This window comes from Rhincodon typus, chromosome 6 (assembly GCF_021869965.1).
Source record: "Rhincodon typus isolate 14 chromosome 6, sRhiTyp1.1, whole genome shotgun sequence".
Classification (NCBI taxonomy): Eukaryota; Metazoa; Chordata; class Chondrichthyes; order Orectolobiformes; family Rhincodontidae; genus Rhincodon; species Rhincodon typus.
In genome coordinates, this window is record NC_063337.1 from 66,983,959 (window position 1) to 67,001,419 (window position 17,461).

Here is a 17,461-nt window from a genome sequence, read left to right on the forward strand (position 1 = left end):
TTTGAAGAAAGAGAAATGTAAAACATTTCAGCGATAGGTCTATGAAAAGAATTAAAATGGACCAGGGTTTTGAAGAGCAGTAATCACCATTTTTTGTAGAAGAGCCGCAAATGAAAAAGCAAAAGCAAATGCATTACCAGTTGTTGCTGTCCACAGGCAAACATGTACAAAATAAAAACTCACACATAGATTAAAGTGGGACAGTGATTTTGTTGAAATTGGTGTACTTGCTTTTGCATCTGAAATCTGTAAACTGCCTAATCCAAAATGTTATATGCTGGTCCTTTAGCATCATTGGAACAGTGCAGCAGAGCAAGGACAGAGAGGTTAGATTGGGATTGGAGTGGAGAATTAAAAGGACAAGCGATTAGAAACTTGAAGTCTCGCTTAGGGCTGAATGGAAGTATTTTGCAAAGCAGTCATCCTGTGAATGTGGAGGAGGCCACATCATGAGCACTGAATGCTGAATTGGAAAGCATACAAGAGCTTGGAGTCTTCAACTGTGAGAGAGATGAGGGTGAAAATGAGAGTGTTGCATCTTCTGTTTGTGTTTGTGAAAGTGTCAGGCCATGTGGTGGGGCTATCTTAGGTGATTGAAGAGTAGACCAGCATGTCACAAAATGTTCCATCTCTTTGGAATTCTGAGAGACAACGAAAAGATACACCTGGTGGCAGCGTGGTGGCTCAGTGGTTAGTACTGCTGCATCACAGCCCCAGGGACCCAGGTTCGATTCCACCCTTGGGCGACTGTGTGGAGTTTGCACATTCTCCCTGTGTTTACGTGGGTTTCCTCCGGGTGCTCCAGTTTCCTCCCACAGTCCAAAGATGTGCACGCTAGGTGGATTGGCCATGCTAAATTGCCCATAGTATTCAGGGATATGTAGATTGGGGGATGCGTCTGGTTGGGATGCTCTGAGGGTTGGTGTGGACTTGTTGGGCTGAAGGGCCTGTTTCCACACTGCAGGGATTCTATGATTCTATGAATATCACACTGGTGGTAACAGAATGGCTAAATAATGACCTCTTGAATGTGGAAATTGGTGAAGTGGAAGGTGAAACCAAGGGAAATCTGATTGTGGCTCTTGGAGGGGTTGATGGTCTATTATCACCATTAATGGCACTTTGCTATATTTAGGATTGGCGTTGGTCAGGACTGCAGGTGGCTTGGCAGTTGCTCAACTTTACATTTATTGAACATTGTCTTCAAATCATATACAGCACTGGATTTTCCATGAGCTTTCCAAATAGAACCAGCCCCTAGTAGATTGTGTAGTCATGTGACCACTTGACTTATACCCTACTGTAAACAGCCCTCGTGGTAGTTTGTAAAATCAAGACCCCTGTCACGGACCTTCTTTTTGTTCATTTACTCCCTTCCTTTTTTCCCTGCCTTGCACAGGCTTACAACTGACAACTGACAACTGCACATCTTTCCAGCCCTGATGGAAAGTCATCAAGCTGAAACATTGGGATGAATAAATCGGTGGATCGAATCCCATCCCCCTGCTCCCGCCACTTCCCCAGCTCCTCCAGTGAGGAAATTGGCCATAATAATTTGAAGGAGGACTTTAAGCCTTCCCAGTCACGTGGTTCTGCCTCAGACAACTGTCTGAATGAAAAGGGTATTTATTTCCCATGAAAGGCCTCAGTTGGCCTATTGGTTGTAAGGACTGCCCAATGATAATACCTGCCTGTGGTATAACTGTACTGAGAGCATGAGAGCGGGACTGGATGAAATACCAGCTGGAGTTAACTAGCAACCTCCCTCTGCACCATCTGTCTCTTTAAACCTATTGGGAGGGAGTGTTAAGTCTAAACCAGGTTCAATCACTACAGCTGCTGCCAGACCAGCTGAGGATTTCCAGCATTTTAATATTTCACATAGCCCCATTTGTTTAACGAGTTAAATCAGGTTGTTAAATTGATTTAAAACAAAGAACTGGAAATCTGAAAGAGAAACAGAAATTGTTGGAAGTACTCAGCAGGTCAGACAGCATCTGAAGAAGGGCCCTGGACTCAAAATATTAACTCTGCTTTCTGTTCACAGATCCTTCCAGACCTGCTTAGTTCCTAGATTAGATTCAGTTAATCAGGATTTTGAATTTTCCCTCCAAAAAACTTGATCAACTAATGTGTAAAAGTGGTCAAAAGTTGAATTCCTTTAAAATACCTACATTTATGCTTTGGTCCTTAAACACCATGTATTAGACTTCCAACCAGTCAGCGCTCTCCAATCACACAGCAAAAATGTTAGTTTTCCCTTAAAGTAGAATCTTGAGAATTGTCCTGATGAGTGCAAACGAAAGGCTTCGTCAAAGTATATCTATTTTCAGCTGTGACTCAAGATCTGCTCTGCGAAAGAACTCATCATAGTGGTAGGGAGATTGAAAAAAATTCTAATCATTCCCTGGGCACTAGACTGCTGGAGCTCTAAGTATGAGGCTCCAGCACCAAAAATAATCTGACATATCACCACATTTTTCTGAGATGTAATTTTGGGGATAATTCTTGTTGAAATGATCAAATATTCAAGCCATCATTTCGGAGGTAGAACTGGTTTAAACTTCAACCTGCAAAAAATAAAAATCACCTGTAATTTATTTTCTAAGCATGTATTTTTGTTACGTTCACATTTTTGTTATTAAATGTAAGGAGATGATTTTTTTTGATGGTAGGGCTGCAGAAGCTGTCCTGAAGGGAGAAGCAGAAACTATTCTTGCCTTCCATATGCAGAATATTTCAAACTGGGGGACAGAAAAGGATGGTCTAGCAAGTAACAATCCGGTAAGCAATGTTTGCATGATCTTTACTCTCATGAAATGTAACATATTAGCAGAGTAAAGCTTGCAAGGTTCCTCACCAGTGAGGTTTTGAAGGTAGTTCTAAAAGCCTTTCTTACCAATTTGATAGTAAAATAATTCTAGTATTTCAGGTAGGTTCTCTGATCTAATCTCAGCATTATGTGCAGGTAAATAACATTTCGCAACAAATTTCTGCCTTGAAGGCAGCCAACACACTTCAGAACGGTTCACACGTGCTGCCAACATGCTTGCAGATGGAGCTCTCAAAGCCTACCCTTGGATCCAATATTCCTTTAACTTAAAGTGCATAATCTCATTCCTCCATTGCTGGATGCAATGTCTGTTCAGAGTTGATTGTTATAGCTTGTTCGAATGGCTTGTCGCATTGAATCCTTTTTTGAATTTCAAACTGATCAGTTATATTGGTGATCCATCTGTTATACTTTGCAATTTCACATCTCCATCATGCACATTCCATTTGATCTTGTCACAGATGTTTCAGATAGCATTTTCCTGAAAGTTGCCCTTGAGCTCTAAATTTGCATGGTTGTACGTGTGGTTATAATTTGGACTGAGTAGTTCAATTAAAAATAATGCAGCAAAATATTTGCCCTGAACAAGGTTATAGCTTAAACACACGTCACCGTTCCCCTTCCCCCATAGCCATCCCCATCACTGCCAACAATTCTTCATGCCAAATCCATGCTAACCCATGACCCCAGCCATAAAGCCACTTTAAAGTAAACTCATACCAACCAATGACCACAATTCATTGATCTTATTATCTCCATATTAACTCATTCACTACCCCCTATGGACACACCTCACGAGCCATGTTGAGATGAAGAAAATAAGTCTAAGTATCTATTACTACCATTACTCTTTTACAAACATAATTCAGTGGCCACCCTGGAATAACAATTCCAGGTTTGAGTTGTACATTAGGACATGTTGACCATGAAAGTAATATTTGTAACGTGGCCAAACAGACTGATTATCTCCTTCCAATACACCCGATGCCATGCAGTAAGCGTGGGAGAGTCTCCTGGATCAGCCATCCTGCAGAAGACAATGGCAAACTACTGCAGTACTTTGCCTATAAGAGTGAGCCAATCCAAGAGAAATCCATCGCCGAACTTGAGAAACAGAGGTGGGAAAAATGACAGAAAGTCTGTATTGAAGAAAACCTTGAATGATGAAAACACATTCAAATTCTTAAATCCCCTCAAGGAATGAATCCCTTGTTCAATAGGTTTGCATTCAGAAACCACATCAAATAACAACCTTAAATAGTAAAACTGTGAAATTTGAATGTCTGCCACGCTGAAAGTGTTATAAGTTGTGGAAAACCAGCAAGCATTAATAATGACTCAGAGATAGTAAGAATTGCCGATGCTGGAGTCAGAGATAACACAGTGTGGAGCTGGAGGAACACAGCAGGGCAGGCAGCATCAGAGGAGTAGGAAAGTTAATGTTTCGGGTCGGGACTCTTCTTCAGAAATGGCTTCTTATAATGACTTCTTGATAGTTTTAGGACAATTTCAACCACCAGGTGTTTTAACTGGTAGAACAGATTACTATCAACTCTCTCTAACACAAGCTGTCTACATTTTCACTTTTTAAAGAGTAGTGGATTTAAACAAGCTTGGCAGTTTTGCAGACCTTATTCATGCTTCACCAGCATTTACATCTAAAATGAAAATAAGGTCATAAGGTCATATAGCAGAGAAACAGACCCTTTGGTCCAACTAGTCCATGCTGACCATGTTCCCAAACTAAACTAGCTCCATTTACTTGCCTTTGGCCCATATCCCTCCAAACATTTCCTATTTGTATACTTATCCAAATATTTTTTAAATGTTGTAACTGCACCTGCATCCATCACTTCCCCTGGTGGTTCCACACACGAGCCGCTATCTGTCTAAAAAAGTTTCCTCTCATGTCCTTTTCAAAATTTTCTCCTCCCACCTTAAAATATGCTCCCTAGTTTTGAAGTTCCCTACGCTAGGGGAAAAAACCCTTGTTATTCCCCTTATCTTTGCCCCTCATGACTTTATAAACCTCTATAAGGTCAACTTCTCAAGCTCCAGTGGAAACAGTCCCAGCCTATCCAGCCTATTTTTTATAATTCAAACCCTGCATTCCTGGCAACATCCTGATAAATATTTTCTGAACTGTCTTCAATTTAATGATATCCTTTCTACAGCAGGGTGACTAGAACTGCACACAGTACTCGAGAACAGGCCTCACCAATGTCCTGTACAACATCAACACGAAGTCCCAATTCCTATATTCAATAGTCTGACCAATGAAGGCAAACGTACTAAATGCCTTCTTAACCACCCTGTCTACCTGTGATGCAAATTTCAAAGAATTATGTACCTCAACCCTTTTGATCTAAATTCAAATGGCTCTACAGAACTCAGGTTACTCCCGTCTGTGATGCACGACCCACACACTTGCCCCATCACTAAATGTAGGATCTGTCAGATATTTGGTTGGGGTTTCTGAATCCAAGCCACCCCAGCAAATCATAGACTCAGGACCTGAGTTATTCACTTCCATATTTCTAGCCTCTGACAAGCCCAGTTCAGTTTCCAGTCAATGGTAATTTTTGATAGTTGGCAATTCATTGGTGCTAATGTCAGTGTCAAGGATTCCTATTTAATTGCAAAGGTTGAAAACAGAACTAAATATATAAAACAAGACACATACACATTCCCTCAGCCTTGATCGATATTATCTTTTCAGTTCTCAGTGTGTCTCTAAGTTCTGGACAGGTACCTATGATCCCATTTGACTTCTCCACAGTATAGGTGATCTTTATGTGGTACGCTTCAAGAACAACCTCTAATGGAATAATGTGACGACTTGGCCTTAACCTTTTCCACAAAAATTAGTAGGTTATGATCTGTATAGACTGTGGTCTCACTGACCCATTAACAAACTGACAGTTTCCTTTTCTCCTATGGTGTACCCTTTGATGTTTGTTTGCTTTTTTTGGGAGAAGTACCTGACTGGTCTTTCTATACTGGACTCATCTTCCTGAAGGAGAACACCTTCCCCCCGCACCACCACACACACACACCTCCCCCCCATTGATGCTTACATTAAAAGCTTGCTTAAAGTTTGGAGCTGCACGCTCAGACTCATTTTTAAAATGACCTTCCAGATTTTCAAAACCATTTTTGCATTTCTCAGTCCTTAGTTTTTTCCAGTAGTAGGCCTGTCAGTGGTGCACCTATGCTGTTGAACTTTAGGACAAACCTTCAGTACAACCCACATATCCCCAACACTCTAATAATTTCCAATTTTGGTGTGGGGATAGGATAACTGCTACAGCTTCTACCTTTACACCCCTGGGCAGTACATGTCCTTGATCCTTAGGGGAGGCAAAAGTCCAGTGGTATTATTGCTGGACTGTTAATCCAGAGACCCAGATAATGTTCTGGGAACCTGGGTTCAAATCCTACCATGGAAGTTGATGGAATTTTAATTCAATAAAAAAATCTGGAACTAAGAGTCTAATAATGACCATGAATCCATTGTCATTTGTTGGAAAAACCTGTCTGCTTCACTAATGCCCTTTAGGGAAGGAAACAGCTATCCATACCTGGTGTGGCCTACATGTGATTCCAGACCCACAGCAATGTGGTTGACTCTTAACTGCTCTCTGGGCAATTAGGGATGGGGCAATAAATGCCAGCGACGCCCTCATCCCGTGAATGAATGAATAAAAAAACTTCAGTACATATCCTGGAAAGGCCTTAGTAGACTCGCCCTTTGTAAGCTTGACCACTAGGGCAACTGACTGTACGTATTTTCCAGAAGAGGGCTTCCTGTTGCTATTAGTGCAATTCCCAGGTGTCGCTACCCACTAGAATGTCATCTAGGTACACTGTACAGATAGATAAGTCTGTTATTATCAGGTCCATCAGCTGTTGAAATGTGGATAGGGCATTTCAGAGTCTGAATAGCATGACATGACATTAGTATAACCCATTTGGACTTATGAAGGTAGAGATTTGCTTCACCTGGGTTGTCAAGGAAACCTCCCTGCATCCCTGACAGTGATATCTTTGTCATAAGCTACTGTTCCTACTCATTGGGTAGGAGTTGGCTCTGGTCACTGTGCTAACTTTTCAGTAATCAATGCAGAGCTTTGTGGAGCCTCCAGCCTGGGCACATGCATACCTGGGGGGCTCCAGCTACTGCTCTCAGGCTGTTTTAGTTGGTGTTCCAGCATGTAGTTAATCTCCTTCTGAACCTGGGCCAATTTCTTTGGGCTTAGTCAATAGGCCTTATGGGAAAAACTTCGGTAGTGTCAGCCAGATGGACCTCTTAGGAGTGTCAGAGGTTCTTTTCACTCTGAGAGCTGGCTCACAGAGAGCTGGATCAGTGTCAAGGACTCTCCATGTGTAAACAAAGGGTGACTTGGTGACAGGATACCGGCCTCTGTGGAGTTATTTCAGTGGCGATGAGAAAAACCCCGCTGAAGAAATTCGCTTGCAACAGTCATCTTTGTGTTGGCGTATGCATTTCTGGCAATCATACCATTATTTAGGAAGCTAAACTTGTTCGACCCTGCTGTCAGAGACTGGGCACAATATGTGGAAATAATCCATTATTTTTTCCAGGCAAATGTTGATGGGATGGATGAAATGCATTGAGTAATTCTTCTGACAGCTTGTAGTCTTGCAACCTTTTTTGGTTATTAGAAGCCTAACTTTACCTGAGGCATCAGATACTGAAAGCTTTCAAGGGTTGACAGATTTAGTTAAGGGATCTTACAACTCCAAGCTTCCTTTAATTCTGAGGCGCTATCAGTGCAGTGATTGCAGAACCAGTCTTTAACAGAATTCGCTCCAACCCTTGAGTTTACACTTGGTTGGGCTAGAACCCATATCAGGGAACCTTGACAGATTAAGGGTGCAAATTTGGTTCTGGTCTCCTATGAGAAGTAGCTGGTTCAGTTACTACTGATTGCAGTAAAAGGCTTGGGCCCAAACTTGAAGGGGCGAAATTGGGTGAGAAACATTCACTTAGATTGGCTCAACATTTTTCGATTAGAAAATGGTTGCCTAGTGAAGTCCTAATTAAATACCCGGAAGATTTTCAGGAATGCCTAGGGACTATCAAAGGAGTCAAGGCCACCTTACATGTTGACCAGGAAGCAATTCTTTGCTTCTGCAAGGTCCACCTAGTACCATTTGCCTCATGGGTGAAAGTAGAGGAAGGAACCAAAAGCACAGGAATCATTAAATTTGGTCCAGTTTGCAGAATGGGTGGCACCAGTCATATTGATTGTGAAACCCAATCGGTCACTGATCCTTTGTGCTTTTCGCAGCAGGATAAATACCCAATCCCTCGCATAGCTGGCAGGGGGGCTGTCCTTCACATAGCTGGACGTGAGCTGTGCATACTTACAATTGTGGTGAGATGGGGATTCCCTGAAGCATGTTATAATGAATACACTTTAGGACCGGGTTACACTTGTTGGAAGATAAAGCGAGAGCGGTTAAAGGTGCTCCAGCTCCCATGTCAGTGCCGAAACTTAGGTCGTTCTTTGGGCTGGTGAATCATTACGGAAAGTTCACATATAACCAGGCCTACATCCTGGCACCCATACATCTGCTATTGAAACATGGTCAGCCTTGGAAATGGTCTTGTAGCCAAAACATAGCCTTTGGTGAAGTGAAGAAACAGCTATCATCCTGAAGGTTTTGGCACACTATGATCCCTAGCAAGATCTAGTATTAACATGTGATGCCTCCCAGTGCAGCATTGGGATAGTGTTAGCTCATAAGTGGCCCAATGAAGAGGAACGCCCAAGAGTGTATGCATCCAAGACTTGGGCTAATGCAGAGCATACATATATCCAGATACAGAAAGAAGGTTTGGCGGTCAAATTAGGAGTCAGGGAGCTCCACCTGTACCTTTATGGATGTAAATTTGTAATAATAACAGACCACAAACTCCTGCTAGATCTACTTAACGAGGAAAATGCACTGCCGCCCATATCTTCAATGATGGGCTTTAATGGCTAAGTGCATATAATTATAAGTTGGAACACCATCTGGGAGGCCAAGTAGCAAATGTAGATGCATTGAGCATCCTCCCATTGCCAGGTATATCACCAGTGGAACTGCCACAGGAAGAATCTGTCACAGTTTTACATTTTCTGGGAGCATTTCTGGTCACAGCTGACAATATCAGACTTTGGACACAAAAAGATCCGGTCCTGGCAAAACTGAAAATGTTGGTGGTGATGGGGTAAACTAAAGGACTGCCACAACTAGAATTAAAATCTCTTTGGATCTGGAGAGACCAGATCACAATAGAGGACGGTATCTTATGATGGGGCGGAAAAGTGATTGGCCCAAGCAAAGGTCACCGCTAGATATTGACTGAACTCTACCAGGAGTTTCTAAAATGAAGATGTTGGTGAGAAGTTATGTCTGGTGGCCAGGACTGGATGCAGACACAGTTGCGGTAGTGGGGCAGTGTCTAGAGTGCCAAAAAGAACAAAATGTACCACCAGCAGCTCCCTCACATTTATAGGAATGGCCAGGTAAATCCTGTACTTGGTTATGCATTGACTATGCGTGTCCTTTCATGGGTTCAATGTTCTTCTTCATTGTGGATGTCCTATAAAAATGGTTGGACATGCATAGAATTCATTCGTCACTCACAAGGAGGATGATAGAAAATCTACATGCATCCTTTTGCAATATATGGGCTTCTGGTCACATATAATGGACCGTTGTTTACCAGCAAGGAATTTGGGTATTTCCTAAAGTCGAATGGTATTCGTCATATAAGGACAATTCCATACCATGCATCAACCAATGGTCTGACAGGAACAGCAATCCAGACTTTGAGGGCAGGTTTGAAGAAACAGCCTACAGCTTCACTTGAGTCATAGAGTCATAGAGATGTACAGCATGGAAACAGACCCTTCAGTCCACTTGTCCATGCTGACCAGATATCCTAAATTAATTTAGTCCCATTTGCCAGCATTTGGCCCATACACCTCTAAATCCTTCCTATTCATATACTCATTCCAGGTGCCTTTTAAATGTTGTAATTTTAACAAACTCTTTTCCCCTCTCACCTTAAACCTATGCCCTTTAGTTTTGGACTCCTTTACGCTGGGGAAAAGACCTTGACTATTCACCCTATCCATGCCCCTTATGATTTTATAAACCTCTATAAGGTCACCCCTTGGCCTCTGATGCTCCAGGGAAAATAACCCCAGCATAGTCCAGCCTTTCCCTAAAGCTCAAACCCTCTAACCCTGGCAACATTCTTGTAAGTCCTTTCTGAACCATTTCAAGTTTAATAACATCTTTCATACAGCAGGGAGACCAGAACTGTACACAGTATTCTAAAAGTGGCCAAACCAATGTCCTGTACCACCGCAACATGACCTCCCAACTCCTATACTCAGTGCACTGACCAATAAAGGCAGGCATATCAAATATCCTCTTCACTGCCCTGCTACCTGCAACTCCACTTGCAAGGAAGTATAAACCTGTGCTCCAAGGTCTCTAGCAACTACAAGGATATCTCCCGCAGAGTTGCTAATGGGAGGAAGACTCCCCACCAGGTTAAATCTGACTTCCTGGATCTGGAGGGGAGGGTGAAACAGCTTTGAGAACACCTATGCTGGACACAAGGCTCCACTAAGCAAGAGCGACAGTTTACTTTAGGAGACAAAATTTGGTGTAGGAACTGCAAGAATGGCCCTGCAGGGTAAGAGGCAAAGTCAACACGAGGTCAGGTCCAGTGAATTATGAAGTTTGTGTAGGTGTGACAGTGCAGGAGCAAAATGTGCCTCGTTCCTCAACTGCCTTTTCGACTGTTGCAGAACCTGTGGGCTCTGCCTCTCTGTCAAGTGTTGAAGATACCTTGGAATCTGAGATTGACATGGCGGATGTCATTAACTTAACGCCTTTGCCTCCTGAAGAGGAGAATGATTTTTTCCAAGATGCTCTGGGTGGAGGCAGCAAGCTACTGTGCACTACATGCAACACGTTTCAGAGGCAAAGTTGGAGGAACCTGAAACGATGCTGAAACACCCCAGGAGGAGCTACAAAAAAAGAACTGACCTATAACTGTTTGCCCCTCATTTGCAGTTATTTCTGCAGTCAGGTGATCATCAGGAAGAACCATGCAGTGTTCATTGTCACAACAGGAGCCTTTAGAGACACAGAGGCTGGGGTACATCATCACTGCAGATTGTAATATTTTGATTTAGTAAGTTCTTGATCACCTTTAGTAAGTTTCCGTTAACCATCAACTTATATTTTTGTTACAGTGACCTGTTAGAGGCTGTTTAACTCTTATTTTAGTTTTAAAAGAGTAGATATTCATTTGAACCAACACTTAAATCAGCTTGGACTCCATGCAACCAAGAAACTGGTAGCAGATCATACCTTTGTATCATCTATTTAAATCATCTATGTAAGTTGTAAACAATTGCGTTCCCAACACTGATCCCTGAGGCACACCACTAGTCCCTGATTGCCAAACAGAAAAAAGTCATTTATCCCCATTCTTTGCTTCCTGTTAGTTAACCAATCCTCTCTTAATGCTAATACATTGCCCATAATGTTGTGCACATTTATCTTATGCAGCAGCATTTTGTGCAGCAACTTATCGAATGCTTTTTTGAAATCTACTGGGTCCCCGTTGTCCACCTCGCTCTTAATGTCTTCGTAGAATTCCAGTAAGTTAGTTAAACGTGACTTGCCCTCCATGAATCCATGCTGCGTCTTACCAATGGGAAAATTTCTCTCTACATGTCATGCTATTTCTTTCTTGATGATAGATTCAAGCATTTTCCCCACTACAGAAGCTAAGCTAACCAGCCTATAATTCCACATCTTTTGTCTACCTCCTTTTTTAAACAGTGGCGTCACATTTGCTGTTTTCCAATCTGCTGGAGCTGCCCCAGAGTCCAGTGAATTTTGGAAAATTACCACCACCCCCGGGTGACTGTGTGGAGTTTGCACATTCTCCCCATGTCTGCGTGGGTTTCCTCCGGGTGCTCCAGTTTCCTCCCACAGTCCAAAGATGTGCAGGCTAGGTGGATTGGCCATGCTAAATTGCCAGTAGTGTTCAGGGATGTGTAGCTTAGGTTGGTTATAGGGGGTGGGTCTGGGTGGGATGCTCGAGGGGTCGGTGGGGACTTGTTGGGCCGAAGGGCCTGTTTCCACACTGTAGGATTCTATGATCTATCTATGATCTATATCCTGGGATTTAGAGGGGAAGGGATATAGTGATTATAATAAAGTCAGCCAGGTGGACCTCACTATGTATGACTTCCCTGATTGGTGCTGTTAATGTGGTCTAATTAGGGAGCCTTGGTTGACAGATACAAACAGGTGTGTCAAAGGTTTTGAGAGAGCTGGATCAGTGTTAAGGACTCTCCACATATAAATAAAGGGTGACTTGTTGATGGGATACTGGCCTCTCTGGAGTTATTTCAGCTTCTCCTATGCCCAGTCTAGGTTCGCTAGTATTTCAGTATTGATTAGGTGAGTAGTAGGGGATTCAATGTACGAGCATTTTGGTTTTCAGGCAATATGTTAAGCCCATGTGCCTTGAAAAATCTTTTAACTGTTTGAAGGACAGTTCCTCAGCTGTCCTCAGAAGTACATCCCCTAATTGTGCTGACAACACTCAGGTATCAAATGTAGACATTGCTATACAATAGCAGTGCTAAACCAAGAGAGAGTTTTGGAATTTTCATCCTTGAAAGTTTTGAAGAGACAATTTACACACTTCCATTCTTTGGTTTAATCTGTGTGTTCAAATCATGGCACAAACTCCCAATTTGTTATGACCCACCCAGGATGAGCTTCCCCAATTTGTCATAGTTCCAGATGGAATACCCCAAACTGTTATGCTCCTGGGTGAGGTGGTATAAACTTGTTCCCCTTTTTTATTCACCCACCCCTTCATTGGCTGCAATGAGTTTAATTTTAAAAGGGATCCATTCCATTGTGGATACCTCTTTCTCAGACCTAAATTAACTTATATTTAAAAGAATCAATTTGATCTGGCTTTTTTGAATGAACAAAAATAAAGTGAGTCAAGCATTATCAGAAGAAGAATTTGTAATATAGCACCCGTATACAAAAGTTAGAAATAGGAAGCAAGTTAACAAGATTAAAAGTTTAAGAAAAACAGATATAGATCAGTCTTTGAATTACTCACAAAGACCATAGCTAAATGTTACTGCCATTGTTGTGGAGGTTCCTGATGGTGTTGACATTGGTTGATAAACTATTGTCTTAACAATCCTCAGTTTTGGAGATTGATTGAGATTCTTTAATTCAATTCCTTTTGACTATGATTGATTCAAGCATTCAGGGTAAGAGAATGTCCTTTGTAGTCCTTTTTCCTTTGTTACAGGTTTGCAGGACTCAGAGTGAGAGGAAGTCTTTACCTGATAAACAAGGGTAACAAGGGAATAGATCTTTGACTGTGAATATCACCACACGCTAACCCCAGCATTCAACCCCGCCAATCCATTCCAGGAGAGTTAAACTGCCTCCTATTGTATTCTTCAAAGGGAAAAGCACAAAATGTGTTTGCAATTTGACATAATCCACAGGGGGTGGCTTGCTTCTGAGCAGTGGTTCATCAGCTCCTCATTGTCTTTATAGTCGCAAGAGATCAAAGCCCAGGTTGTTTGAATTTTCTTTGCCATGTTTACGTGTTACATTCCATGAGTCTCTCACAATTTGTTTTTATGCATGTACTTATTATCTCCCTAATAGTCTTCTTTTATCATATAAAAAAGATCACATTAAGGGCTAAAAATGATAACATTACTTTGGGGGTGGTAAGAACTGCAGATGCTGGAGTTAGAGATAACGCAGTGTGGAGCTGGAGGAACACAGCAGGCCAGGCAACATCAGAAGAGCAGGAAAGTTGACATTTTAGGTCAGGACCCTTCTTCAGGAAAGACCCTTCTGAAGAAGAGTCCCGACCTGAAACGTCAACTTTCCTGCTCCTCTAATGCTGCTTGGCCTGCTGTGTTCCTCCAGGTCCACACTAACATTACTTTGGGGCTTTGATTCCTCATCATAACACTGTGAGCAGTGTGCTTATTGGGAGCATTTGTGAGTGCTAATGAGAAGGGTTAAGCCAATCTGGTATTGCTGGGGGAAGCCAGAGATTAATATTGGAGAAGGAAATTCATCATAATGAGAATTAGGAAAGACAGGTAAGACTAGAATAGAAAATAACCAAGTATTAGAAGTGATGAGGACAAAACAAAAAGCGACACTAGTCTGACCTTCCTGTACTAGGCCCATAGTCTTGAATATTATGACATTTCAAGTGCTCATCCAAGAAAGTTTTGAAGGTTGTGAGATTACCTGCTTCAACCACCTTCCCAGGCAGTGTATTCCAGACTTCCATCACGCTCTATGTGAATTTATTTTTCCTCAAATTCCCTCTAAACCTCGGGCTCTTCATCTTAAACTTATGGTCCTTGTTATTGACCCTTTAACAAAGGGGAGCAGCTGCTTTCTGTTCACCCTGTCCATGGTCCTCATTCTTATATACTTCAATCAGGTTTACCCCAACCTTCTTGACTCCAAGGAAAAAGAGCTTATCCAGCCTTTCTTCATAGCTAAAGTGCTCCATTCCAGGCAAATCCAGGTGAATCTGCTTTGCACCCTCTCCAGTGCAATCACATCCTTCCTTCAGTGTGGTGACCAGGACTGGAAACAGTTCTCCAGTTGTTGTCTAATCAAAGTTCTGAGAAGGGTTACTGGACCCGAAACATTAACTCTGATTTCTCTCCACAGATGCTGCCAGACCTGCTGAGCATTTCTAGCAATTTCTGTTTTCATTTGTGGTGTAACCAAAGTCCTGTATAGCTCCAACATGACCTCCTTGTTCTTGTAATCTCTGCCTCAATTGATAAAGGAAAGTGTCCTATATATTTCTGAACTACCCTGTCAACCTGTGGAACCACTTTTAGGGGTTTGTAAACAAATCCCAAGTTTTTTTTTATGACTCTGAACTTCCTGCTGTCCTGCCATTCATCGAATACTCCCTTGTCTTTTTACCTCATCCAAAGTGCATCACTCCACACTTATCAGAGTTAAATTCCATCTGCCACTGATCTGTCTATATGACCAATCCATCTATATCCTGCTGTAACCCAGACTTTCTTCCTACAGTCAACCATCCGGCCAATCTTAGTGTCACCTGCATCAATAAAGTGACCCAGAAATGATCGCCGTGAGACGTCACTGGACACTGGCATCCAGTCACACAAACAGCCTTCTACTACCACCCTATCTTTCTTGATACTAAACCAATTTTGGATCCAACTTGCAAAGTTACTCTGCGCTTTTACCTTCTTTAGCAGTCTCCGATATGGTACTTCACCAAAGACTTTGCTGAAATCCATTTAAGTACATCAACTGCCCTACCCTCATCTGTACACTTGATCACCTCTTCGAAAAATGCAACCAGATTTGTCAAGCATGGCCTCCCTCTGACAAAGTCATGCTGACTATCCCTGATTAATCCTTGCTCCTCCAATAGTTTCCCTATCACTGATGCGAGCTATGTAAATAAAGTTCTGAGTGGAAGGCACTGTTAACCTTATGGAACTATGATGGTCTAATGATAAACTGGACCTGGTATAAATAAGGGCAGGATTAGGTCATAAATATTCCAGAACACATGGTATTCAGGAAAACTAAGGAGAAAGACAACAAGGAGGAGGGTTTTAATATTGGTTAAAAGGTCAAGGACAGAATCTATTTGGTTGGAGTTAAGAAACACTAAAGATATCATTTAAACTGCTGTGTGTATTCCATAAGTCACCAACTAGTAGGGAAGATCAAGAAAAGAATTTTCAAGAAATTAGAGAGATTTTCAAGAACAAAACAATAGTAAAAATGGAGAACTTCCACTATCCGAATATAGAATCGGAAATCTTTTAGTGCAAAGGACAGAAAGGGGCAGGAATTTCCAGAGTGTGTTTAGGAGAATTTTCTACTGCAGTCTTTTCAAGTACAATAAGGAAGGAAACAATATTAGATCAGGTTCTTGGAAATGAACTGAGTGAAATGTCAGTACAGCACCATTTAGCATACTGCGGTAGTCCATCACTGAACATATTCACACAAGGCTGTCAATGTACTCTTAAGAAATGAACAAAAGTTTGTTGTACAAATGAAAAGAAAAATAAATAAGCTATGAATCATAGAATCCCTACAGTGTGGAAACAGGCCATTCGGTCCATCGAGTCCTCACCAACCCTCTGACGAGCATACCCCCACCTTTAACCCCACATTTCCCATGGCTAACTGACTTAGCCTGCACATCCCTGGATGCTATATGCAATTTAGCATGGCATATCCAACTAACCTGCACATCTTTGGACTATAATTGGATCTTTTGCTTTTGTAAACTCAGCCTGCCTGTGGCCCCTGGCTGTCTCTGTCTCTGTATGTCACTTAGTAAACAAGCCAACTTCGTTACCCAATATTTTCTTTCAGAAACACTCAATGCCAGTGAACTATCAGTCCTATCTTCACTTCCAAATTTAATTGATCAACAGACAATGTTGCAAGCATTTGCTTTGATTACTTTCTGTACATTTAAGAGATGTGATTCCCTCTGTCCCTTCCTGAGACAGACAAAGTCACTAACTTTTCCTTACTGAATTCTAAGAAGAATAACTAATCTGTTTTCAGTCCTGTCTAATTGAACTGCTGAAACAACTTAATACTTCTTTCTTCTGCTGACTGAAGACTTCCAGAAACTAAACCACACTTTTACTGGGACAACAAGGTGCAGGGCTGGATGAACACAGCAAGCCAAGCAGCATCATAGGAGCAGAAAGGCTGACGTTTCGGGCCTAGAAGGGGGAGGGGAAGGGGGTTCTGAAATAAATAGGGAGAGAGTGGGAGGGCGGATAGAAGATGGATAGAGGAGAGGATAGGTGGAGAGGAAACAAACAGGTCGAAGAGGCGGGGATTGGGCCAGTAAAGGTGAGTGTAGGTGGGGAGTTAGGGAGGGGATAGGTCAGTCCAGGGAGGACGGACAGGTCAAGGGGGCAGGATGAGGTTAGTCGGTAGGAGATGGGGGTGCGGCTTGAGGTGGGAGGAGGGGATAGGTGAGAGGAAGAACAGGTTAGGGAGGCGGGGACGAGCTGGACTGGTTTTGGGATGCTGTAGGGGGAGGGGAGATTTTGAAGTGGGAAGTGCTACACCTGCCCCCATACCTCCTCCCTCACCCCCATCCCAGGCCCCAAGAAGACTTTCCACATCAAGCAGATGTTCACCTGCACATCTGCCAATGTGGTATACTGCATCCGCTGTACCCAGTGTGGCTTCCTCTACATCGGGGAAAACAAGCGGAGGCTCGGGGACCGCTTTGCAGAGCACCTACGCTTGGTTCGCAATAAACAACTGCACCTCCCAGTCGCAAACCATTTCAACTCCCCTTCCCATTCCTCAGATGACATGTCCATCCTGGGCCTCCTGCAGTGCCACAACGATGCCACCCGAAGGTTGCAGGAACAGCAACTCATATTCCGCTTGGGAACCCTGCAGCCCAATGGTATCAAATTGGATTTCACAAGCTTCAAAATCTCCCCTCCCCCTACCGCATCTCAA

The 17,461-nt window shown here is 42.5% G+C and overlaps 1 protein-coding gene across 2 annotated transcripts in view; it reads left to right on the top strand.

The window, feature by feature from the left end:
- Positions 1-17,461, top strand: part of bcl9 (BCL9 transcription coactivator) — a 136,983-nt gene that overhangs the window by 67,342 nt on the left and 52,180 nt on the right. For both annotated transcript variants that reach the window (XM_048598360.1, XM_048598361.1), the window contains one exon: positions 2,676-2,784. In XM_048598360.1, the coding sequence (XP_048454317.1) occupies positions 2,676-2,784 (109 nt within the window). The remainder of the gene's footprint in view (positions 1-2,675; positions 2,785-17,461) is intronic.